At 33.4% G+C, this 25,863-nt stretch overlaps 3 protein-coding genes and 1 long non-coding RNA gene across 7 annotated transcripts in view; 3 read left to right on the forward strand and 1 right to left on the reverse strand.

The window, feature by feature from the left end:
• Positions 1-15,759, forward strand: part of LOC111698038 (asparagine synthetase [glutamine-hydrolyzing] 2) — a 16,002-nt gene extending 243 nt beyond the window's left edge. The window contains exons 2-21 of one of the 4 annotated variants that reach the window (XR_002764451.1): positions 620-691; positions 1,281-1,330; positions 2,379-2,450; positions 2,663-2,775; positions 2,832-2,910; positions 3,751-3,816; positions 4,509-4,550; positions 5,166-5,233; positions 5,388-5,449; positions 5,735-5,802; positions 6,019-6,094; positions 7,190-7,295; positions 8,841-8,942; positions 10,196-10,308; positions 10,491-10,640; positions 11,246-11,338; positions 12,860-12,949; positions 14,915-15,014; positions 15,132-15,313; positions 15,615-15,759. Coding sequence is in view for 1 of the 4 variants with exons in the window: in XM_023468259.1 (XP_023324027.1) it covers positions 620-691; positions 1,281-1,330; positions 2,379-2,450; positions 2,663-2,775; positions 2,832-2,910; positions 3,751-3,816; positions 4,509-4,550; positions 5,166-5,233; positions 5,388-5,449; positions 5,735-5,802; positions 6,019-6,094; positions 7,190-7,295; positions 8,841-8,942; positions 10,196-10,308; positions 10,491-10,640; positions 11,246-11,338; positions 12,860-12,949; positions 14,915-15,014; positions 15,132-15,248 (1,639 nt within the window). In the remaining 3 variants the exon portion in view is untranslated. Of the gene's footprint in view, positions 1-619; positions 692-1,280; positions 1,331-2,378; positions 2,451-2,662; positions 2,776-2,831; positions 2,911-3,750; positions 3,817-4,508; positions 4,551-5,165; positions 5,234-5,387; positions 5,450-5,734; positions 5,803-6,018; positions 6,095-7,189; positions 7,296-8,840; positions 8,943-10,195; positions 10,309-10,490; positions 10,641-11,245; positions 11,339-12,859; positions 12,950-14,914; positions 15,015-15,131 lie in introns of all 4 variants that reach the window. The other 3 variants (XR_002764452.1, XR_002764453.1, XM_023468259.1) reach the window with 3 other exon arrangements.
• Positions 7,755-8,147, forward strand: LOC111698040 (uncharacterized). The gene is made up of 2 exons (XR_002764454.1): positions 7,755-7,985; positions 8,042-8,147. It is a non-coding gene; the product is annotated as an uncharacterized LOC111698040 (long non-coding RNA).
• Positions 15,760-16,302: 543 nt separating the features above from the next.
• LOC111698039 (amine oxidase [flavin-containing] B) lies at positions 16,303-17,759 on the forward strand. Its single transcript, XM_023468260.1, has one exon. It carries the CDS (start codon positions 16,488-16,490, stop codon positions 17,625-17,627), a length of 1,140 nt encoding a protein of 379 aa, XP_023324028.1. The 5' UTR covers positions 16,303-16,487; the 3' UTR covers positions 17,628-17,759.
• A 5,010-nt stretch (positions 17,760-22,769) lies between these two features.
• LOC111698051 (uncharacterized) lies at positions 22,770-25,847 on the reverse strand. Its single transcript, XM_023468284.1, has 2 exons — positions 25,789-25,847; positions 22,770-24,348 (listed from the first exon to the last, which is right to left on the reverse strand). The coding sequence occupies exons 1-2, from the start codon at positions 25,844-25,846 to the stop codon at positions 22,856-22,858; spliced, it is 1,551 nt and encodes a 516-aa protein (XP_023324052.1). The 5' UTR covers position 25,847; the 3' UTR covers positions 22,770-22,855.
• Positions 25,848-25,863: the final 16 nt, after the last annotated feature.

Raw genomic sequence — 25,863 nt, forward strand, 5'->3', positions numbered from 1 at the left:
CCCCCCTGGAATGATTGCTGAAACTAACCTAAAACAGGAACTGTTTACTGAAAATTAAGTTCCAGAATGAATTATCTGTAAGAATTTTGACGTTTTAATGTTGTAAAAAATAACAAATTACAACTTTACATATATCATAACGGCAAAAATCTTCTTTGATAATTAAAAAAATTAACCGCGCGAAATTTAAAATTTAACAAGTTCATAAAACATAATAATAAGATCCATAAACATACTAGAGGAGGCCAGGGGGGGGGCTGTGCTCAAAGCCTTCACTTTTCCAGGGAGGGCTGAGCCCCCATAGCCCTCCCATGAATACGCCTCCGCTTTGGCTATGACAGTGTCTATTAAGCTGAGTGTTGTGGCTTCCTTTTTGCAAACTCTCATCTTTGATTTTTATTTCCTTTTGTCCATTTCCCCTTCTCCGTTTTCCAGGATAGTAATAGTATACAGGAATTATTTTAAGATCGAGGGCTTAATTTTTTTCTTTAATATGGGTCTCAGTGCACGTAGCCTGTTGACCTACCCTCCAACCCAGGGTGTACCCGAGCCCCCACCCCCCCCCCCCCGTATACTCCTCTGCCATATTAATTCTTCGGCCAAATTTCAATTACTTTAGAGCTGAGCTGCTCTCTCTGTCTAAGTTACTCCGGCACCGAGGTCCGGACTGGAACGGAATTACATGCTTCAGGTAGGGTCCGGAATTTTCGGCCGTCAGGGCCGAAATTCAACATATTTCGGTCTGTGCTCTTTTACGTTGTTTAAATAAATTTGAAGACACAAAAATCTCTAAATGTATCTTTTAACCTGTTTTACTGTGAGAAAAATTAACAAAGTTGAATTTTTTAAATGTCGACTTTAGCGCAATTTTTTAGTAATTCTTCACGCAAAGATAGCAGTTTACAGTACAGTACAGTTTACAACAGTACCCTTGAACCCTAATTCAGATATAAAATAACATGTTTCGGGTCAGAAAAAAACGCGTTATTTTTGCATTAGTTTCTTCATTGTTTCTTATAAGCAAAAAATGCGCAATTTACTTTTGCAAGAATCCTCAAGTGAAAATAAACATTTTAAAGGAACAAAAACATGGATATCTAATACATACTTGGATCAGAAAAAGCTTTCAAGGGTACCGTTGTAAATCAGGCATTGTCATCTTTGCATAGTGGGTCACCTGAAATTACGTTTTAGTGTCAGTTAGTTTGTTTACTACATTAGGCTGCAATTATATGTACTGTCATAATTTTAGATTTTTTTTCAAAAAAAGTTGTTTTTAGGAATTGTTACCTAGCTCATGAAAGATTAGCGATCAATGGACTGCTGTCGGGTAATTCTTCCCTTTTACAAAATTGAGATTTAAAAAAAGAAATCTTATTTTTAAGTATTTAAGTGAAGATTCAAAGCTTTAACTAGATATGCTAAAAAAATTTAAGTGACTCTAAACTTCAAATCGTTTTTTTTTCAAGTTTTTGTTTTTGATCAATATATTAAATTTAGCATCTCTGTCAAATATTCTAAAAAGGTTTAGATTTTGGACTTCTGTTTTTTTTCTTTTAAATCTGGAGCAAATTTGTTTGCATGTTTAAAAACTAGATATTATTCAATTTTGCGGATTTATATATGAATTGATTCCCGCATTTTCATTTCTTGAAAGGGACGGACCGGCTATGTAAGGTAGTTGAACTGAGTATGCAGTGTTGTGGAATGCTTATCTAGGATTCATTTGAGACATATAAAACTTTTTAAAGATCTATAAATCCTGGGCTTGAGCGCTAATTCAACGTTCAAAACTCCTACTTTGGGTTGGATACGTTTTCAAAATTAGTTTTTTTTTTAATTATTAAATAAGGACGACATAAAATGTAAACAAAATTCTACAGTAAACTAATTAGTTTACTGTAGTTTAATCTTATCATCGAAAATAAGTAATCTTGTCCAATAATTAGTTTCTATTTTCTCATTATTATGGTTTCTCATTATTCACAAAGATTTTCTGCAGATTTTCTGGAATAATTATTGAAAAGACGACATTTGAAGAAGTTGAAGAAATCTGCGAATACATTCTAAGAAAATAAGAAATTCAATATAATAATGAAAACGAAATAATTGATTCTAGCATTGCGTTCCTAACCATCTAATTAGATCACTATAATTTTTACTTTATTTTTTAATAATTTGAAAAAACCGATTCTGAAAACGTAGGAGTTTTTAATGTCGAATTTGCGCTCGAACTCATGATTTACAAATCTTAAAAAAGTTTTATATGTCTCAAATGAATCCTAAAGAAGCTTTCCACAACACTGCATACTCAGTTTAACTACCTTACATCGCCGGTCTGACCCTTTAAGGAAAACTATTTATAATTACTTTGCTAGGTGCTCAGCCCATCACTAATATATCCGGGGACTTGGCCTTGTCGGTCAACGGGGAGATTTATAATCACCTGGGTAAGTCAGAACCAGGCTGTTCGAAATTCATTTTTCTTTGCTTTTATGGCTTTGTCGCTGATTCCAGTTTTTCTATACCAAAAGACATTGATTTCTAAACAAAATATGCAAAATAATATAAATTTTTATTTTTGCAAGGTATATATAGTGTGGAGAATTTCTCGAGATTTTTTTCGGATTATTTCACTCTTCATTTAAATAATTTATTTTAGAATTGCGAGCTGAACTAGAGAAGATAAATCCCAATGTTGTTTTTACAACGGATTCAGATTGCGAAGTCATTTTGCATCTTTTCAAAGAACATGGACCAGAATTCCTGAAAAAGGTAAATAATAGACTATTAGAAATAGCTAACGGCTCATTTATGTACGCATTTTTCAGGTGTACGTGAACGGAATGTACGCTTTTGTTTTGTACGACAACTCTACTGATACATACTTTGTAGCCCGGGACCCTATTGGTAAGGCAAATGTTTTAAAAGTTTCATTAAAAAAATATATAAAATTGAGTAAAAATGATAAATGTAAAAAATGTGAAAAAAATGAAATATTCTATTAAAAATGTTAGTACAAATATAAAAAGGAAAACATATCATTTAAAATAAAAAAAATGAATTTAAAAGTAGAAAAATTTAACATAACAGTAAAGTAAGAAAAATTAAATTCAGGAAAAAATTAAACAAAATGGTTTAATTTCAAGAAGATTAAGAATTTTCAATTTCATTAAAAATAGAAATTTTTTAAAATTTCAATAAAAAAATGGAAATATGTTAAAATTTTAATAAACAAATAGAAGTATGTCAAAATTTCAATAAAAAATAGAAATTTGTCAAAATTTCAATAAAAAATAGAAATATGTCAAAATTTCAATAACAATAGAAATTTGTCAAAATTTCAATGAAAAATAGAAATTTGTCAAAATTTCAATGAAAAATAGAAATTTGTCAAAATTTCAGTAAAAAAAGAAATATGTCAAAATTTCAATAAAAATAGAAATATGTCAAAATTTCAATGAAAGATAGAAATTTGTCATGTCAAAATTTCAATATAAAATAGAAATATGTCAAAATTTCGATATAAAATAGAAATATGTCAAAATTTCAGTAAAAATAGAAATATGTCAAAATTTCAGTAAAAATAGAAATATGTCATGTCAAAATTTCAATATAAAATAGAAATATGTCAAAATTTCGATATAAAATAGAAATATGTCAAAATTTCAGTAAAAATAGAAATATGTCAAAATTTCAGTAAAAATAGAAATATGTCGACTTTTTTATGATATTTTTTTTCCTGTTCAGGAATTATCCCCTTGTATATTGGATATGGATCTGATGGTACTATTTGGTTCTCCTCGGAACTAAAAGGTAATTTTTTCCAAAAAAAATACCCCCTCCCCCCCCAAAAAAAAAACACATATATTTTTGGATTCATCTTTATTTTAATCTCGAATTTTATGATGATTATTCCTATTGCAAAATCAATCTCTTTTCCTCAAAATAATTGATTTTCTATTAAACTTCCAAACAACAAATATGAAGAGTAAAAATTTTTTTTTTATTATACAAGGCTATCTTCTATTTCATTTGTGAACATTTTCTCTCTTTGAATGCATTGTAACATAAAACGAAAAAGCGGATTTTATAAAAAAAAATTCGTGGATTTTCAAAATTGTCAAAAATCGAATTTTGTTAGAAGCAAATATTTGAAAATCGATAATTCATAAACCTTCCCTGGGGTTCCGTGAGGTTCCACACAAAATTTGGGCCTGATCGGTTCAGCCGTTTTGACGTTTTTTGGATACAGAGAGACAAGCAAAGTATATATATATAGATTTAAGATATCAATTATTTTTCTGGGTATTTGTTTATTTGTTTCCTTATTGACATGAATAACTCGAAACTAAAAATCCTCACAAAAAAATGAAGAAAGTTGAACAAGAATTACAACATTTTAAAATTATTTTTAAGAACCTAATCTGAATTTTAGTCTGAAAAACACCCCCCATGATAATGCATTACACTTTTTATAAACAAATTTTTATTCCTTGACTTTCTAGGTCTGCAAAAGAACTGTGATCACATCGAACTCTTTCCACCAGGTATAAATTTTCTTTTGATCATTTGCGGGAGTTTGTAACATTTACTTTTATCAGTGACGGAGTCGGGAATATTTCTTGTAATCATTGCATGGCGGGAGTTTTTAACATTTACTTTAATCGGTGACGGGAGTCGGGAATATTTCTTTTGATCATTTGCGGGAGTTTGTAACATTTATTTTAATCAGTGACGGGAGTCGGGAATATTTCTTGTAATCATTGGCGGGAGTTTGTAACATTTACTTTAATCAGTGACGGGAGTCGGGAATATTTCTTGTCATTGGCGGGAGTTTGTAACATTTACTTTAATAAGTGACGGGAGTCGGGAATATTTCTTGTAATCATTGGCGGGAGTTCATTTACTTTAATCAGTGACCGGAGTCGGAATATTTCTTGTCAGTGGCGGGAGTTAGGAATATGTATTACAATTACAGGCGGTTTTCTGGAATATGTACTGCAATCAGAAGCGGGAGTCTGTTCACATTTCTTTCAATCATTGGGCTAGTCTTTTAAAAAAAACATTTTAAATTAATGCTTGAAAACTTTAGATTTTGTGCTTAAAAAAGAAAGTTTATACTATTTTTAAATAATTGCTGACTCACTTCTATTCCGCTATAGGCCATTATGTTGTTGGAAATTCCTTGAAGAAGGAGAAATTGAACCCTGAACCTAAACCCTTCTATCAGGTTCTTGTAAATCTTTTATGAAATTCAAATTTAGGATTAATTATTAGATTTTAAAAATTGGTAAAAAAAACTTTGTAATTGTAATGTTGTGTTAGCTGTTAAATAACACAAATGTAAAGAGTTATGAAATATTGTATAAAAATGTTCGTATTAGGATGAATGGATTTCTAATCCTGATTTTATTCCCTGCAACCCAGTAGACTACACAGTATTGAGGTAAACCAACTTTTTTTTTAAATCTTGAAAAGCTTGAGGAGCTGAGTAATGGCATCTTTTATCCCTCTTTTCGAAACCTTTTACCCAGGGAAAACACAATTATCACATTTATGTCGCTAGGCACTAAATATCTGAATATACGAAAGAAAAAATTGTTCAAAAGGTGGGGATAATTATTCAATATAACCCTCAGGAAAAAATAAAAAAAAAACTTTTCATCTTTAAAAGACATTTTTCCATTTTACAATTTTTTTTAAATGTCTTGATTTCGAAATGATTTTGCAGGAATAATCTTGAGAGTGCTGTGCGTCGACATCTTCTGGCTGAGGTTCCCTTCGGAGTTCTTCTCTCAGGTATAAAACATAAACCACAGGACTTCTAGCTAGATATAGAGACAATAACTTTATTCGTTTTTTTAAGACTTCTTATAAGTCACCAAAACATACTGTTCCATAAATGGTTCCAACTTCAATATCTTAAAATACGCATACTATTTCTTAAATGTCGTCTCCTGTTCCACAGTTTTATTGTTTTCACTGAGTAAAATATTTCATTACTAAATTGTATAGGTGGGTTGGACTCCTCTCTGGTTGCTTCTATAGCACTAAGGGAATACAATAAGGCTGGAAATCAAGGAAAATTAAGGTAAAAACATAAACTATATTCAAGAACTTGAAGAAGTAAGTTCATGGCATGTCTGATTAACAACTGTACCCTGTAATCTTCAATCAGAGTTCAAAGATAAAGATATTGTTGTATTTATCTTAAAACGCGTGTATTTTGACAATTTACTTGTATCTTCAAGTCACTAGTAGAGATCCGTAATTGTAAAAATCAATTTTAAGATATTTTAAGATCTTTCTTTAAATTAATTTTTTTCACAAAATTTTAAAAAGAGCAGTTATTTTTTGCTCTGGCTGTTTGTTGTATCTTCTTTTTAGCGTATAATACATACATATTTTGTTCCTCTCTTGTAGATCTATGCATTCTAATCTCTTACTGTTTGTGTTCCAAGCAGAGGTGTCAAATTTCTCTGACAAGTTATGTTGTGGATTGATGATGCAGCTTTTTGATTCAACTATTGTTTATATTTATTATATATTTCTTACAGGTTGGAAAAGTAAAAGTCACTGCTAAGTGGGGTTTGGATATTCTGAGCATCCATTGTCAGAATTTCGCTATTATAATGACAAATGGGATAAGAAGGTGTGGATATATTCGACAAAAGAATTCTTGATTCTTGTAAGTTTATCTCAGACAGATACTTGTAAATGGAACTGACATCTTGATGCTTATACATAGGACCAGATTCAATCCAAAGAATTAGCATCTTTCCGACGGGTTCGGATACTTAATAACAGCTCACCAGGATTTTAAGGAGTATATTTAAAGCTGTCAGTAGCAGAATCTTGATCCAGCTAGGTAAAAGACATCCATTCTCCAGGGAATACAGTGTTAAAAGATTAATGCATGCCTTCAATGTTACTTAAAGTTCCGTTTTTTTTCTTTTCTATTTGTGTGCAGGGGTGTATTACCCCCTATGTACACCCCGAACTAAAGTTTTCTAGTTTGCCATCTCTCACCAATTTTAAGATTTAGAAAGAGGGATAACTTCATAATTTTTACTCATAAAAGATTTAAACGCTACCATTGTCATTCAGACATGCCACACTAAAAATGTAGTGTCACTTGAAATTATATCTATATATTCTCCTTAAGTTTTTTTATTTTTATTTTTAGATCTTTCTGTATTGGTTTGAAGGGATCCCCTGATCTGGCTGCTGCAGAACAGGTTGCAAACTTCCTGGGGACCCGACACTTCTCATTCGAGTTCACTGTTCAACAGGTACAACATGTACTGTACAAATAGGTTGCACTAACTTTCTGGGAACCTGACACTTCTCATTCGAGTTCACTGGACAACAGGTACAAAATGTACTGTAAAGATAAGTTGCAAACTTTCTGGGGACCTGACACTTCTCATTCGAGTTTACTGTACAACAGGTACAATATGTTCTGTACAAATAGTTTGCAAACTTCCTGGGGACACAGCACTTCTCTTTTGAGTTTACTGTACAAAAGTAACAATATGTACTGTACAAACAGGTTGCACTAACTTCTTTGGAACAAGACACTTCTCAATTTAGTTCACTGTACAACAGCTACAATATTGTTAAAACAAATTCGAAATATAAGGAAGACGATTGTACCGACTCAAATGCCGATGTTAATTCCCTGGATTTGTGTGTACACAGAATCCTTTTCCGCCATATAACACACCCCACATGTCAAATCTCCGCTCAACCTAGCTCCCGCTTCACCAGTCAGTCAGCCGAAAACACTCACGAGATTCACAACTCCGTCTCAACCCTGGCTCCTTTGTGATGATGATTCAGATACGGAACCAACAACAGAAGACACTGCTTACACCTAGCTCCGCGCTCCACAAAGTTCCAGAGATCCGGGCGGAACCAGACTTCCTTCCATTATCCTGTATACAGGATAAGTCCGCAATCTCTCCCTCCCACAGGAGAAGGTAACAATAGTTCGCTCCGCAGGAGAAGGTAACAATAGTTCGCTCCGCAGGAGAAGGTAACAATAGTTCGCTCCGCAATGTTCCAGAGATCCGGGCGGAACCAGACTTCCTTCCATTATCCTGTATACAGGATAAGTCCGCAATCTCTCTCCCTTAGACTAAGCCTAGTTGTGAGAAAGCCTGCCGTCAAGATTGATGATCTGCATCACCATCATGAAGTTCTACAAACACCTTCTAACTGATATTCGTCTATAGTTTCTTTATTAATTTCTAAACCAATCAATTTAAGCCCCACTTGGGAAAATATTTCATAACCTTTTGTTTTCATAAATAAAGATTAGAAATACCTTTAGATCTCTTTTTATTTTATCGTATTGACTTTTTTTAAAGTCAACAAATATGTACTGTACAAACAGGTTTAAAACTTCCTTGGGACACAACACATCTCATTCGAGTTCACTGTACAGCAGGTACAATATGTACTATACAGACAGGTTGCACTAACTTCCTGGGGACCCGACACTTCTCTTTCGATTTCACTGTACAATATGGATTGTACTAACTTCCTGGGGACCGAACACTTTTCATTCAAGTTCACCATACAATATATACTCTACGAATATGTTGCAACCTTGCTGGGGACACAACACTTCTGAAAAATTTTGAAATTTGAAGTCATGATATTGCAGTGGAAGAAAGTTCCAAAGCATGCTTATGTTCCAAACCTAACACTGAGTGTCATGTTTGGGCCAAATCACATTTTGTAACTTTCTTCCCCTGTGTTGGGAACACACAAAGTGTAATGCAAAGAAACTCAAGCCGATGCTGGGTTGTTCACTGCAAACTAATGTTTAGGGTCTAGATGTACTGCATGATGTTATCTACCATCTGGAGACCTTTGATGTGACAACTGTAAGGGCCAGTACTCCAATGTTCCTACTGTCTAGAAGAGTAAAGGTATAAAATTTGACTGTCGGTGAGATTTGATTTAGGATTTAATCTTTAAATTTGAAAAAGGAAAAAAAGTTTGGCAACTGGAGTAAAGATAGTGCTGAGTGGGGAGGGTGCAGATGAAATGATGGCCAGATATTTATATTATTTTGTTCAGGCAACTGGAGTAAAGATGGTGCTGAGTGGTGAGGGTGTAGATGAGATAATTGCCGGTTATTTATATTATTTTGTTCAGGCAACTGGAGTAAAGATGGTGCTGAGTGGGGAGGGTGCAGATAAAATGATGGCCAGATATTTATATTATTTTGTTCAGGCAATTGGAGTAAAGTAAAGATGGTGCAGAGTGGGGAGGGTGCATATGAGATAATTGCCGGATATTTATATTATTTTGTTCAGGCAACTGGAGTAAAGATGGTGCAGAGTGGGGAGGGTGCAGATGAGATAATTGCCGGTTATTTATATTATTTTGTTCAGGCAACTGGAGTAAAGATGGTGCTGAGTGGGGAGGGTGCTGATGAAATAACGGCTGGATATTTATATTATTTTGTTCAGGCAACTGGAGTAAAGATGGTGCTGAGTGGGGAGGGTGCAGATGAAATAACTGCCAGATATTTATATTATTTTGTTCAGGCAACTGGAGTAAAGATGGTGCTGAGTGGGGAGGGTGCAGATGAAATAATGGCCAGATATTTATATTATTTTGTTCAGGCAACTGGAGTAAAGATGGTGCTGAGTGGGGAGGGTGCAGATGAAATAATGGCCGGATATTTATATTATTTTGTTCAGGCAACTGGAGTAAAGATGGTGCTGAGTGGGGAGGGTGCAGATGAGATAATTGCCGGATATTTATATTATTTTGTTCAGGCAACTGGAGTAAAGATGGTGCTGAGTGGGGAGGGTGCAGATGAGATAATTGCCGGATATTTATATTATTTTGTTCAGGCAACTGGAGTAAAGATGGTGCTGAGTGGGGAGGGTGCAGATGAGATAATTGCCGGATATTTATATTATTTTGTTCAGGCAACTGGAGTAAAGATGGTGCTGAGTGGGGAGGGTGCAGATGAGATAATGGCTGGATTTTTATATTGTTTTGTTCAGGCAATTGGAGTAAAGTAAAGATGGTGCAGAGTGGGGAGGGTGCTGATGAAATAACGGCTGGATATTTATATTATTTTGTTCAGGCAACTGGAGTAAAGATGGTGCTGAGTGGGGAGGGTGCAGATGAGATAATTGCCGGTTATTTATATTATTTTGTTCAGGCAACTGGAGTAAAGATGGTGCTGAGTGGGGAGGGTGCAGATGAGATAATGGCGGGATATTTATATTTTCATAAAGCACCAAACCCTGAAGAACTCCACAAGGAAACTGTTAGGTATGATAACTCAGGTTCCATGTCTAGCTTGTCAAGTATCTATAAATGCTCACCTTTTTCATACAATTAAAAGATTGAAAATAAATTGCGGATATCTCTTCAAACATTTGTGGATTTACAAAAACTTCTGACCTTAAACACCAAGTCCTGCCAATCATCTACATCATGAATCTGATTTTTAGAAAATTAAAGGATCTACACAAGTATGATTGCTTGAGGGCGAACAAGTCCACCATGGCCTGGGGTCTGGAAGCCAGGGTCCCCTTCCTGGACCGGGAGTTCTTAGAGTACGCAATGAACCTGGATCCTTCCTGTAAAATGTCAGGAGACAGGTCAATCTAATTTATTTACTCACTTAAACAGATGATTGTGAAAACTTCAATGTTTGCAATTTATGTCGCATAGTGACAACTGTAGAACAACGTCATTACAACATTATTAAAACGTTATTATAACGTGGGTTGGTTGCTTGGCTTTTTCATGCAAATCAATATTAATTACCTCTTGTAAAATGTCAGGAAATATGTCAGTTATCGTTGTTCTTATTTTGTTTTGGTTATTGTTTAGTGGTCTATATTAAACCAAACCTCCCCCCCCCCCAGGTCACCTTTGAAAATTAAATTAAAAAGAAACTAATTCTGAAAACTCCTTCTTTGGGGTGGATAACCCCCAAAGAAGGAGTTTTGAACGTCGAATTTGCGCTCAAAGTCAGGATTTACAGATCTTTAAAAGTTTTATATGTCTCAAATGAATCCGAAAGAAGTTTTCCACAACACTGCATAGTCAGTTCAACTACCCTACATAGCCGGTCACTCCCTTTTAAGAAGTATCAAAAGGAAAAAAAACTTGCATTCCGATACTTTAATTCTATTTTCCTCCAAAGTATCAAACATTATGTTTTCTCCCTGTTATTGTTCTTAATTAGATGTACTATTAGGATTGAGAAGTATGCTTTAAGAAAGGCATTTGATACTCCTGAGGATCCGTATCTGCCTCAAGAGGTTTTATGGAGGCAGAAGGAACAGTTCAGGTTTAAATTTACAATTTTTTCTAAGTTATAATGGATATATACAATCCCTTTTCAGTTCTTGTTCAAATATAAATAAACAAATCTCTTTTAAGTTCATAATTTCAAATATATTCATTTAACCCCTTTTTTAGTTCATGTCCAGATATATACAAACAATCCCTTTATAGTTCATGTTCGAAAATGTTCATAAAAATCTTTTTTTCAGTTCAGGTTCAGACATATTTCCTTTTGATTTCAGTTTTAAATACTTTGATAATGGTTTTTATTTTGATATGGATAGATAATGGTAAGATAAGATAAGATATAGTTTACAGTAATAGAGTTGGATGTATATGGATAGATAATGGTAAGATAAGATAAGATATAGTTTACAGTAATAGAGTTAGATGGATAATGATAGATAATGGATATTTTCTAGTAATAGAGTTGGATGGATATGGATAGATGATGGATATTTTCTAGTAATAGAGTTGGATGTATATGGATAGATAATGGATATTTAGTAATTAAGTTGGATGGATAATGTTGTTAAAATAAATTCGAAATATAAGGAAGACGATTTTTCCGACTCAAATGCCGACGTTAATTCTCTCAATGCGTGTTTACACAGGAAGCAAGCACACCACATGTGTCAAATCCCCGCTCACCTTAGATCCCTGCTTCACCCGGCAGTCAGTTACAAACACTCATATTCACAACTCCGTCTCTACCCTGGCTCCTCCATGATGATGATGCAGATACTCAGCGCAACGCACCTGTTGATCTGCCCCACCAACATGGAGCTCTACATCACCCCCCCCTGACTCCTTCGTGCTGATGATGCAGATACTGAACTAACAGCAGGCATGCTTATACTTCTGATCTCCCTATTAACTTCTTGAGAAGCTTACTTAGGAAACTTGTGCACGGCTTTGTCCGAAGTTTCCGCTATCTCGAGTTGCCTTGCCTTCGATCCATTGATAAACCCTGTTGTCCCAGTTCCCGGATCTGCTCCACCAACATGAAGCTCTACAACACTCCCATGAAGCACCATCTAATATCCATCATTAATTCCTTTTTTGTTAATTTCTAAATCAACCAATTTTAACTCTGCCTTAAATGCAAATATTTCAAAACAATATTATTTTTCTTAAATAAATGTTATAGAATATTTGGGTTTTTCCTGATTTCTTTATTTGTATGCTTTCTGACCTTTTTTAAAGGTCAACAAATGTATATAGATAGATAATGGAAATTTTCTAGTAATGGAGCTGGATATGGATAGATAATGGAAATTTTATAGTAATGGAATTGGATATGGATAGATAATGGATATTTCTAGTAATGGAGTTAAATATGGATGGATAACAGATATTTTCTAGCAATGGAGTTGGCCACGGATGAATAATGGATATTTTCTTGTAATGGAGTTGGATATGGATAGATAATGGGTATTTTCTAGTAATGAAGTTGGATATGGATAAATAATGGATATTTTCTAGTAATGGAGTTGAATATGGATAAATAATGGATATTTTCTAGTGATGGAGTTGGCTACGGATGGATAGATCATCTGAAGATTGAGGCAGAGAATTCTGTGACAGATCTTCAAATGAAGTTTGCTTCTTCAAGGTTTGTTTTCAAAACAATTACTAGGCATCCAGGGTGCTTCGCGCCCCTGTAGTGAGGCTCTATCCTGGTTTTCTAGTATTAAAGAAACTGAAATCTCAAGTGACCCTTCATCCAAAGATGGCAATGCCCGATTTACAACGGTACCCTTAAAAGCTTTGTCTGATTAAGTATGAATTAGATATCAATGTTTTATCATTTTTAAAACCAATTATTTTTAATTGTGGTTTCTCTTCATGAGTGACTTGTGCCTACTGCAAACATAAATGATCATTATCAGATTTAAACACATTTAAACCTAGAAAAGAGACAATGTTTTGATCGACTTTATTGATCAGTTAAAGGTTTCAAGGTACCGTTGTGAATCGGGCATTGCCATCTTTGTAGGGCTCACTATTTAAATTGAGTTTACATTCACGTTAACGTTACTTTACTTGTGCGTTTTCTCTGTACATTTTAAAACAGCTAAACATTAAAGGGAGTGTTCGCGAAAAATGAAAGGGGGTATAGGCTTAATGCGATCAAAAGCGCCTTTGATCGCTTCTAATCTTACTTAATTCTATCTGTTGCGTCTATAAGGAGAAAATTGTTAAAGACGTCTCATACCGAATAACATGGCGTCCATACAAATTGAAAAATTGCAACATACGACTTAGACCGTAAAAAAATCAATTTAATTTCAAACAAATCATTCAGATATTACGACCTATAGTCATCGATTATCTTTCGCCACATTTATATATAGTTGATTTTTCATAATATGTTTTAATTGTTATGATCTGAGAGTTACTTATAAAAACATTTATTCCTGTTTCGAGGATTTTTGGTAATGAAGACAACATTTTCATATTTTCCAGGAATGTTCGAAAACAAGTTGTAAGCTAAATATTATTTTTAAAACAAAATCAAAACTAGTATGAAATATCAAATATATACAAATGTGGCGAAAGATAATCGATGACTATATAGGTTGTAATATCTGAATGATTTGTTTGATATTAATTTGATTTTTTTACGCGTATGTTGCAATTTCCTCAATTTTCTCCCTTTAAGATATCTTTACGTTTTTCAAAATAAAATTTGAGCGACATATTTCTATTTGATTGGATTTATTGCATCGAAAAACTAGGTTAATATTTTGTATTTGAATACATAAATAGAAATATAAAAGATATTACATCGGTCTCTTGAATAAGCTCGGTAAAGAAGACGACCTCTAGCAATGTTAAGTGAATATTCTTCTGTAGCTAAATTGTGATAATCTATGCAAAAGAGCTATAAAACATTATTTATAACAATTAGTTTTAAAATGTGTAAATTATAGTCTTCTGTTTTATTCTAGAGTAGTATACCTGACGGGGCCGTGGGGGGGGGGGCTGAGTCCCAATTCCCTTTTGGAAAGTTATAAAATGAAGTTAGCCCCCCCCCCTTCTTGGCAAATTATTGTGAAATCATTTAATAACAGATTATTTTGTATTGGTTTCTAATTAAATGTGAAGTTTTGCTGGATCAAACCAATTTATTCGATTATCAAATTCATTCATTTTTAAGGTTTCTCTTGTATAACAATTTGTGTTCACAATTTTCACGTTTATCTAACTTACTTTATTAATCATACAGTGTACGTTGTTCTTCACTGTACTCTGTACACTGTAAATGTACAATGTACATTATATGTACGAACCATTCTTGAGATCATTGCTCTGTACTTTGTACAATGTTCAATGTACATCATAGATTTTCCATTGTAAAAGTACGATGTAAAATGTACATTTAACACAAACTATACTGTACAACCTACAACTTACAACGTACAATGTACATGTAATTAATTAAAACATTAATTATAGTTTTCCTTTATCTACTCGACATACTGAAGAGGAATACATTTACACTATAATAATAATATTTTTGTACAGTGCACATTTTTTAGAATTAAATTTTCTAAACTTTACATTTTATGTACAGGTTCCCTGTGTCTACTCCTCGTACTAAAGAGGAATACATGTACCGGGACATCTTTTCTAAACACTTCCCCGCACCCGCAGCAGCTGCTACAGTGCCCCAGGTATGTACACGATACAGTACTGTACATGAAAGCAGTATTTATTTTGTAAAATAACTTTTTTTGCATGGAATTCATTGATTGCGTCAAACGTCTTTAACATCTTTGTTTTTTCTCCAGGGTAAATCTGTAGCATGTTCCACCCCTGCAGCTATGGCCTGGGATGAATCTTTCTCCAGAAACGCTGATCCTTCCGGTCGAGCCATTGCAGGAGTTCATGTTAAAGCGTACGAGTAAAATCGTGGAGTTAGCGTTCAAGAAGAATCGCGCTGAACCGTACGAATTAAATGCAATTTTCCAAGGTAATAATGAAAGGAAAGTTATTTCAGAGGAGTATGCATTTTAAGTACTGCAGTGTACTGTCTCTGGGCGGTAAAGTAAACACAAGACAGTCTGACATGGGATCTATTTTCACCAAAAAAATCTATGAAAAAATTCTGGTCAAAAGAAACTATTAAGTGAATTATCAAAATTTTCAAAACTAAATGCTTTTATCCTCCTCGGATAGTAGAAGAACACTGATGCAACTTTTCTTGTTTATAAACACCGCCCAGAGTGAACTGGTTTCAATGTACGCAGCTAGTATATGCAACCGCAATTAAGTTTCCTTGCGTTATTACCTTGCAGTTTTCTTTCAAAAATAAAGCTTATCACTGATGTTACGTATCGTCAGTACAAAAAACATTTTTTTTCTTTTTGTAAAAGATTTGTAATACATTTTCGTGCTAAATGAATATTCTTAAAAAGCTGTCATGAAAATTTATGTTAATTAGGTTTTAATGTTATTTCGTAAAAATACGAGCAAGCAAAAAAAAATACAAAAGGTATCACTTTTCATTAATAAGGTCGAACTTGTATTTTCTGTATGAATTTTTTTTATTTATATCTCTCATTTAATGATTTGAACCAGCTTTAGAGTTAAGTAGATACGTACTCCTTGAACTTTGCGACTCAAAAATTGGTCCCTAAAATTTTATATCATTATCTCAATATCATATCATCGTATCATTACTCCAAAATATTTTTGACCATAAATTTATGCTGAAAAAATATTGTTTTTTGAATGAAATGATTATTTTCAACATAAAATAGAAGTTTCAGGGCCCAATATTTGCGTCAGTCGGCGTTCATTCGTAGATTGTGACTTCACCTCCAAGACTGGTGATAGGTCGGGAGGATAGAGAGTTCTTGTCTCCTATTGGCTGTTGCCAATTCCTTCCCTGATTTCATTGGAGTATTTTGAATAACTCTGTTATTCCCCGAATTATAATAAACACAGATAAACTTGGTCGACATGTCGCATCGCAATGGAAAGGAAGGTTCTAGTCATAGATTGTTCTAGTGATTCATTCTTCCTTATCAAGCTCTAAACTTGGATTTTCAACCAGTTACAACTAAATATCCAAGTGTGACACATGGAACACATGTCAACCGAATTGTTGATATCTTTTAACCTATTAAACTAAAAATTGGTGGATGAACGATAGGTTGAAAATCCTCCAACGTTTCTTTAAATCCGCCAAACTGCCAGAAGAAATTTCAAAAATGTCATCGGAGCTAGTTACAGATGTTATTATAATCGGAGCTGGGCTTACAGGATTATCCTTAGCCCGTGAGTTGACCGACATGGGGAAGGATATTCTAGTGGTTGAAGCTAGAGACAGAATCGGCGGCCGGATACACACTTTTTCGACCAGTGACGGCGCCCCAGTAGAAATGGGGGCGACATGGTTCTTCCCCCACTTTAGAAACCTGTTCTCTGCCCTGAAGGAGTTAAACATTGATCTAATGGAGCAGTATATGAAGGGAGGGACTATGTACGAGTCTGATTCTAAAACTCCTCCCAGAAAAGTTAATTCTAGTGATGATGGGGACATGTTTAGAATAAAGGGAGGGACTAGCAACATTGTAAACACACTCTACAGCAAGATTGATCCTAGCAGGGTTGTACTATCTCAGGTTGTTACAAATATAAACCAAGTTGAAGGAGGGATTGAAGTTGTAACCAAAGATAAAACTTATCGAGCCAAGAAGGTTGTAACAACCATCCCACCTCAACTTCTGGCTCACAGTGTATCCTTTCAACCTTCTCTACCAACTGGGGTTATAAATACTGCCAAGGAGACCCAAACCTGGATGGGGGACTCCATGAAGGGGGCGATCACATACTCAACTCCCTTCTGGAAGGAGAAGGGGCTTGCAGGGGCCCTTTATAGCTCCTCCGGTCCGTTTCAGCAGATGTACGACCAGACGAGCACAGACGGGACTAAGTTTGCTCTGGTTGGATTTATGCATCCTAGCATAGCAAGGTTCAGAGAAGAGGAGAGGAAAAGAAAGGTTGTAGATCAACTTGTTCGAGTTTTTGGCGAGGAATCCAGGAATTTCCTGGATTATAAGGACACATATTGGTCCGAGGAAGAATTCACAATGCCTGTGAATGCCGGGCGCCTGTACGCACATAAGAATAATGGGCACAGTGTGTATCAACAAGCATATTACGGGGGAAATCTGTATATTGGGGGGACAGAAACCGCGAGCCAAGCGAGTGGATACATGGAAGGTGCGGTGAACAGTGCTAAATTTCTTGCCAAGCAACTAAAAGACGATTTTAAATAAATCAAGAATTCTGTATTCTACATTGATGTGACGTATGTATGTTATACATGAGCTTTCCTGCTTTCCTACTCTATGTTTAAATATAACCAGTGATTTGATGTTTTTTTATTAAAAATATATAGATAAAATATGTTTGATGTTTATTTATTAAAAATATATACATATAATATATTTGATGTTTATTTATTAAAAATATATACTTAAAATATATTTTTCGTTACTTTTAATATAGTTATTTCGTTATGTTTAATAGTTCTGCTGTCTTACAAAAATGAAAAACGTTGCGTTGTGAACAACTAATTTGGTATAAGCATTTTATTAAAACTATTGTGTACTTTATCATTCATGCCAACTTTATGTTCAATATAAATGGTTATTANTCTCTTAACATAAATGTATGAGAGAAGCTGCTAATCTATATTTTTAAATTTTCTTTTCCCTGATATTTAAAAAGTGATCAACCCGATTGTTCCACGTTTCATTTTGGTTTCCTCACTTCCTGCTTGATAAGGTCTACTAATTCAAAATAGACAAAAATACTAGATTTATTAACCTAAAAAATTCGTACTTTTTATCACACAATTTTTTAATGGAAGTTTTGTTAAACCCAATAAACTGGTAGCTTTTCAGCACTCCCTTCAGGTTTTCTTCACAAAATTTAACTTTTTTAGCCCTTTTGTAGGTTTTATACAAGATTGTATAATGTATAAACCAGTGCTTTTGGATCCATTTAATTTTGATGCGGATCCGGATCCTGGATCTGCACTGGAAAAAAATGGATCCGGATCCAGGTCATTTCTTCAAGATTTACTGAATTATTTTAACAGAAAAAATTTTCAAATCTTTCGTTTTATTTCTTTCGCTTATTTTTATCCTAACACTTGATGAACCATTCAGAAAGGAGAAAATTTTTATAATCTCTTAATTCAAAAGTTCAGAGTTGGGTTTTAGAAGTAAAAAAGTTTTTTTTGCAGTGTTTGGTTGATATATTTACTTTCTTTTGAGTATATGAAACCTAAAAAGTTCGTATTTTTTGGCACGTTTTTTGGTTTTTTAGAAACCTAAAAATTTCGTATTTTTCAACCGTTTTCTTTAGGTTTTTTAGAAACATAAAAATTTCGTATTTTTCCACCACTTTCTTGAGTTTTTAAAAAAAAAACTATAAATTTAGTACTTTTTGAGCCCTTTTTAATGTTTTCTAAAATGACTTTATTAAAAACATAAAAATGACGTACTTTTTGAGCACTTTCTTTAGGTTAGTTAGATACTAAAAATTTCTAATTTTTCCAGCACTTTATTTAGGTTTTATAATATAAGTTCTTAAAAAAAACAAAAACTTTCGTAATTTTTTTAGAAATATAAAAATTTTGTACTTTTGAAGCACTTTCTTTAGGTTTTTTAAGAAACCTAAAATTTCGCACTTTTTATGCATTTACTTAAGATTTCGGAAAGAAAGTTTTAAAAAAACTTAAAAATTTTCTTACTTTTTGAGCACTCACTTTACTTTTTTAGAAACCTAAAAATTTCGTACTTTTATGTGCACTTTCTTAAGGTTTTTTAGAAACAAAAAAATTTCGTACATTTTAGCACTTTATTTAGGTTTTATAAATGAAGTTAATTAAAACCCTAAAAATTTCGTACTTTTTCCAGCCCTTTCCTTGGGTTTTATAACAGAATTTCACACGTAATTCAATATTTCATAATACTAAAGCATATTATCCATGCATGATGTAAGATTTAAAACTCCATACATTGTAGAGTTATTAAGAAGAAGCAAAATGTTTTAAATGTTGGCAATTTCTCATATTTTTGCATTGCATGAAAACTAGAGACGCTCCAGTGCGGTTGATACCTACATTTACCCTTCTCTTTCTATCCAGTTTGATGTGATATAGTACAATATATAGAACATATAAGTGATATTATAGAACATATATGTGATATTATAGAACATATATGTGATATTATAGAACATATATGTGATATTATAGAACATATATGTGATATTATAGAAAAACATGTAACATATTTGTGATATTATAGAACATATAAGTGATATTATAGAATAAGGCTAAAATTTGCTCTCAATCGTTGCTGAAGGTTCAGATCACGTGGATTTAACGGTTCTGTCAATATTGCAGAAAGCTGTGACTTTCGATCACAATTCGACCCATTAAACACAACTTTTTAGTCTTTTTTGTTAAATACTTTTTTGTCGGCATATGCATTTCGAAGGAAAAAGTATAAAATAAACAAATCCGTAAGGTAAAAGTTTGTTGAATTATAAACCAAAGCACGTTTGATTTCAAATAGAAGAAACCGAATGCTGCTCACTCTGGTTAGTCCGGGGTGAGATGCAGGTCATAATTTTTAGACCTCCGAATTAGGATCATTTGCTGTTTCATTAGATCAAAAAAAATGTATCATTTACTCTCAGACAAATTAGAATCAATGGAAATTTGTCTGAGAGTAAATGACATTCCTTTTTTAAAAGGTGGTTTTCACCAGTGCAAGCATAAATAAAAAATTTCATTGAAACCCGGCGGGATTTTTCATTTGCCTGCATTGAAAAATCTTAGAAATGCGCGAATTTTTTTTACAAAATTCCAATTTTAAATCAGTCAGTTCTCTTTCAGCATTTGACATGAACAGTCGCACTTTTATTATATTAGTATCCAGTATCCACGACAAGATGATCTTAGGGAAATATTTATGAGCCTGGAACAATTTCAAAGGTTTTTACCAAGTTCTCTTTCATTAAACAAGATGGATTAAGTTGAATCAAACTGTGCCTTAAGGAAATCTGATAATTTATTCTTCTTCAAATGGTCAGTTCTCCGCCAACATCAAACATAAACAGTCGGACCTCAGTCATTACTTTCCTAGTATCCATACGTCAAAATGAATTCGAGATTATTTATGAGAAATATTTGCGAGCCTGAAGGGTCTGGGTATGTCTTCAGATAAATGAGATTCTGCGGTCAGCTGGAACAAGATGAATTTAACTCTACCTTGTGGAAATTTGACTCTTTTACTCTTAAAGGCTCAGCAGCAACAGAAGCAACGTGGGGAAAATTCACAGAAATTTTTTGACAGACCTATTGCAAGCCATTTAAGATCGTCCAAGAGAAGTGAGATTAACTTCTAAACCATCATACATTTATATATATCCTATCTTACATTCTCTATGAAGCTGGATCATGAGAAAATCAAAATCAAGAGCTGAGGGAATGGTTTTTACGGCGAGGAAAATGCATCCACTTGGAAGTCAAACTAAAAGGCATAGGAAGCCAAAGGTTTGCGTATACCTAAGTTATTACATTATTTGAAAGGATTTTGTTTGCTGTTGACATATTCGATCTGGTTACAAAGTTATTAGACAATGTTTCTTTAAAAAACATGCTTTTTTGTTACAACTTTTTTAACACACCTTTGTTTTAATATTTGATCCGATTGCTTATAGTTATGTGGAAACCAAATTTTTTCTTCTGTTTTCACTTTTTTAGACACCCTGTGTCAAAATATGACAACTTGAATAGCACCATTGGATTGCATTTTTCAAGGGCCTGTTAACGTTATAAAGAACAGCCCTGTAGCTAAAAATCAATAATTACCCCCCCATACCCCCCCTTTCAACGCCCTAGCCTAAAAAATAAAAATATTTTTGCAATTTATTGGTGTAAACTATTGATATTTTTAAACTTTGACTATTTTCTTGCCATAACTTATAGCGAGTAATCAGTGCCTTTAGTTGCAAACTTATAATCTGTAAATTGTGTACTAGTTAATAAGTCCTGAAACATAATCTGTAAATTGTGTACTAGTTAATAAGTCCTGAAACAATAAATTTTAAACTCGTCAAATTTATGTGAGAGAAAGATTCAAGATATGAAATAGAAAATGTTCTTAAAAATAGTGTTTAAGAGAAAAAAGCAGGGACGGGAAAGTTTAATAATGTTGCCTAGAATCAAATCAATTTTTGACTGTAATGTTTGTCATTGTCGAGAGAAGAGTTGTAAAACCATTGAAAACCTGGCAGGATTCAATGGAAACTTTCTTATTTAAAGCAATTGAAATGATTTTAGAGTAGCGGGATTCAATGAAAATTGTTGCATACCAAAAAACCAGCTTTTTATAAAGGAATGTCAATTTAAGATAGAAGATTGATCCCAAAGCAAGGTCGTACACAGTGGGAGGGGGGGCATTCCCCCCCCGTGTAGAATTACAATTGTATTCCTATAACGGTAATACATTAAACACAAAACTTAAACTTCTAAAGCATCTTCTATTTTAATTTCGGACATTTTCTCTTTGTATACATTGTGAAACAAAAACTAAACAAGAAGTTGGTGGATTTTTAATTTAATGACATTTGAATTTTATTGAAATTTTGATCATTGATAAACCCTCCCCGGGGGAGGGGAGGAAGGCCAACCACATCAATCTCTAGTCCGAACCACATTCTCATCATTTTCTCGTCCGAACCACATCGAACGAAATCCTCGTCCTTTCAATATTATTTTTTTTAAGTGTCCGATCCTTGAAAATAAATACATTTTTTAAAAATATGGCGTTATAAAGTATATAAAGTATATAAAGTTATATAAAGTAGATAGAAGATAATTTATTAAGAGTTTATTTGATTTTAAATATCACAAATATTAATCATTTAAAAATTAATCTATGTCATATTTGTACTGGGTTACCCACAAAGGATTAGGACGATTAGAAACTATAAAGATATGATAATATCAAGGTCAAAGTTAGTTTATAATTGCTTTTTTTATGATTTGGAAAAGAAACAAACAAATTTACAGTTTTAGAGAATTATGAACATGATGTAATAGACAATGATAATTCTTTAAAGTCGTCTCTGAACTCTCATCCTTTGTGTGTAACTCTGTTTATAAAATATAGATAAATAGTTAACATTAAAATAGCCTCTAATAAATGTTAAAATAATAAAAGGAGTTTTTGAGGAAAACGGTTTTAGAATTAGTACAAGTAAAATGTCTGTGATCAGCGGTCACATCATCCAAACTGAACAAACACCAGCTTGAATATATTTAGAAGACGACATTCTATATTTCCATTAAATCCAAGAGGATACTATTTTATGTTTACAAAATCCTGTTTTGTTGTCTATTACCATCAGCCTAATTATTATACTATATGTACATTTTACATGCATGTTTAGTTCATTGCTATTCTTTGTAATTATATGTATACTAGGAGCTTTGGGCCAATCTTCCATTTAAATCTCTTACAATACTCTTAACATCTAACGCCATCTCCGGAATCCTCAATCTTATGTTTTCATTCTTCAGATGCTTGTTCTCATCCTCTGCAATCTTCAATCTTATGTTTTCATTCTTTAGATGTTTGTTCTCATCCTCTGCAATCTTTAATCTTATGTTTTCATTCTTCAAATGCTTGTTCTCATTCTCCACATTCTTTAACCGTTGGTTTTCATTCTCCAGATTGGTTTTAAGGACTTCTATTGCCTGTAATTTCCTAAGCTTATCAGCAATTTCCTCCTGCAAAGAATGATTCTCTTTCACTAGCAAACTGTTTGCCCACTCTTTAAGAACCATTTCCTTCATCTTCTCAAACTGGAGATCTGACCCTGGTTGGAATCCAGCGTACTCTGCTTGGGCCTTGTAATTAAACATAGAATAGTGGGTGCCATCCTCAGGTGCATATTGGTAGCACTGAAGTGTTGCACAATAGTCATCAGATATATTCCTTAGCTGGTGAGTTTGGAACCATTGTTCATTCATCCAGGTATAATCACCTTTGCTAGCAGTAAAGTCTTTGATAGAAGTTGGGTTTATAGCTGGAGGATTTGTTAATTTATTAAAGATTCTACATTGGATACTTCCATGGAGTACCTTGATTACTGCACTACATCTCCCATGGTTGTGGATTGGACTTTCCGCCCCTGCTGGCCATATTTCAAGAACGTTAGGACATCCTGGTGAGTTCCCTACATTTTCTCCAAGAGTTATTCTTAGATATGCCTTCTGCTTTAGGATCTTGTTGAGGATAAACCCTTTTGTTTGAATGCTATTTCTAATTAGATCTATTAGCCTAGGATCAAGCACCTGGATGTTTTTAATATCATCATAGATTATTTTGCATTCAGAAGGTAGACGGTTTGGGTGAGTGTGCTCAGGATTGATCAAATCTTGTACAGTTAGTTCAAACTCCTTTAGAGATGGAGATGGAGTGAAGATCATTGGTTCCCTTGTAACATAAATCCAAGGTTCAAAATCAATGGATCCTACAGTTGTTTTATCAGCTGTGTTTTCTATGATCTTAATGGCACTGCTGTAGAGAAGAATAGAGCTCTTAGTGCTGGGATGGATATCAAAGAAAATTGTTGTTTTAGAATCATAGCTCTTCTTGAAGTCATACATCATCAATGTTGTTTCTTCCATCGCATGTCCCTTCCCATACTTGATCACCTTTCCATCTCGGTCATAAGAGAACCAGTATGTTTGAGTAACTCCTTTATCTAATCCCACATCACCAGTTTCTTTCATTAGGGTGTGTTTCTCACCTCCAATCTTGATTTTAAACTCAGCAGCATGATTTCCAACCTCAAGAGCAACATAGTTTAAATACTTGTCATAATCATCATCATTGCCATCATTTTTCTTCTCCAAAATAACCACAAGAGAAAATGGGTCATCAAACTTAGAAGTAACATTGATTGTACCTAAATAATTGATGTTGGTTTAAGTTAAATGGAATTTAAGTGAAATTTCAAGTAATCCTCTATACAAAGAGAGCAATGTTTGATTCACAAAGGTACCCTTTTAACTTTTGACTGTTCATCAAGTAGAGAGATTTTTCTTTTAACATACCCTAGCAACCAGCTGTAGGTATAAAATGCCCCAGTTTTATAAAATAAAAGTATATAGTGTCAAGTTCTAAGGTAGTGAGATTATCAAATCTCAATACTGCAAAAACCTCTAGTTTGAAAGTATTTACATTTTTTAATTTCGAAAAAAGGCATTTAATAATCTGAAAAGTGTAAAGAAAATGTACAAAAACTAGCTTTAAAACCTTCAATACCATTTTCTTTTTAAAAAAACATAAAATTTTCGCTCAAAAAGAAGGCATTTTATACAAACACACCAAACTATTAATACACACTTATCTTATGCTTGACCACAGAACATAGATTAATCTATATCTCTTTATACTTAACACTACAACATCAATGGACCAATTCACTATTCAACCAATTACCATTATTCATATACATCATACATTCATTTATCTTCATCCAAATTCGCACACACTTAACTATACCTGCAACTTCTACTTATCACAAAATTCATGATTTACTGACATTGATATTTCAGAAAGCATCAATGAATTCGATAAAAATCAAATTTTTCTAAAATGGTATTTTTTCAAATGTTTTGCTTTTATTTCTTACATATCAATTCTATTAAAAAAATATTTGAAAATTCAATTTTTCCGAGGCCAAAAAGTGTTTTTATCTAAATTTCAGGTATAGAGACATCTATTGGCAAAACTTGGAAGAACCTAATTTACCTAATCCGATCTAAATCTGACTTATGGGCAGTTAAGACCAGTTTGGTAATCCAACCATGCAAGACCTAATCTGCTTTAAGGAGCAAGTTAATGAACAGTTAGGTAACGCAACCAATATTGCCCTAAATTGACCTAATCTGATTAAGGACTAGTATAAGACCAATTAGGTAATCTAATCTGACCTTACCTGGCCTAAACCAAACTTAAGGGACTGGTCATGTTTTGACGTCACCCTGACCTCATGCAACCAAATGGGTCTGGTTGTGCTATTATGAATAACAATATATTTATTACACAGATATTTCTTAAATATATAACAGCTTGCAAATAAGGGGTTTAGCTATCAAAAGCATTTCAGTAGATTCCTTTATCAGTCAAAGGTTCAAAGGGTACCTTTGTTAATTAGGGATGCTCCTCTAGGAATTATGTACGCTAACAATCAATTTCAACAGATCCAAGCCTTTTTTATACTGTGCACACATAGATTGGCTTACACCCATGAAAAAGATAATTGGAAGAAAGAGCTAACTGCATTAGCATTTTGGGTGTGTCTTTAAGTTAATTTAATTCAGCTAATATTTCAATGCCTTACCTTTCAAACACGTCTTAAACGCAGCTTCTTCACGTAGAGCCCACCCTGGGTATTCCATGGTTTCTGAAAAGTAAG

Source organism: Eurytemora carolleeae, unplaced genomic scaffold (assembly GCF_000591075.1).
Source record: "Eurytemora carolleeae unplaced genomic scaffold, Eaff_2.0 scaffold172, whole genome shotgun sequence".
Lineage (NCBI taxonomy): Eukaryota > Metazoa > Arthropoda > Copepoda > Calanoida > Temoridae > Eurytemora > Eurytemora carolleeae.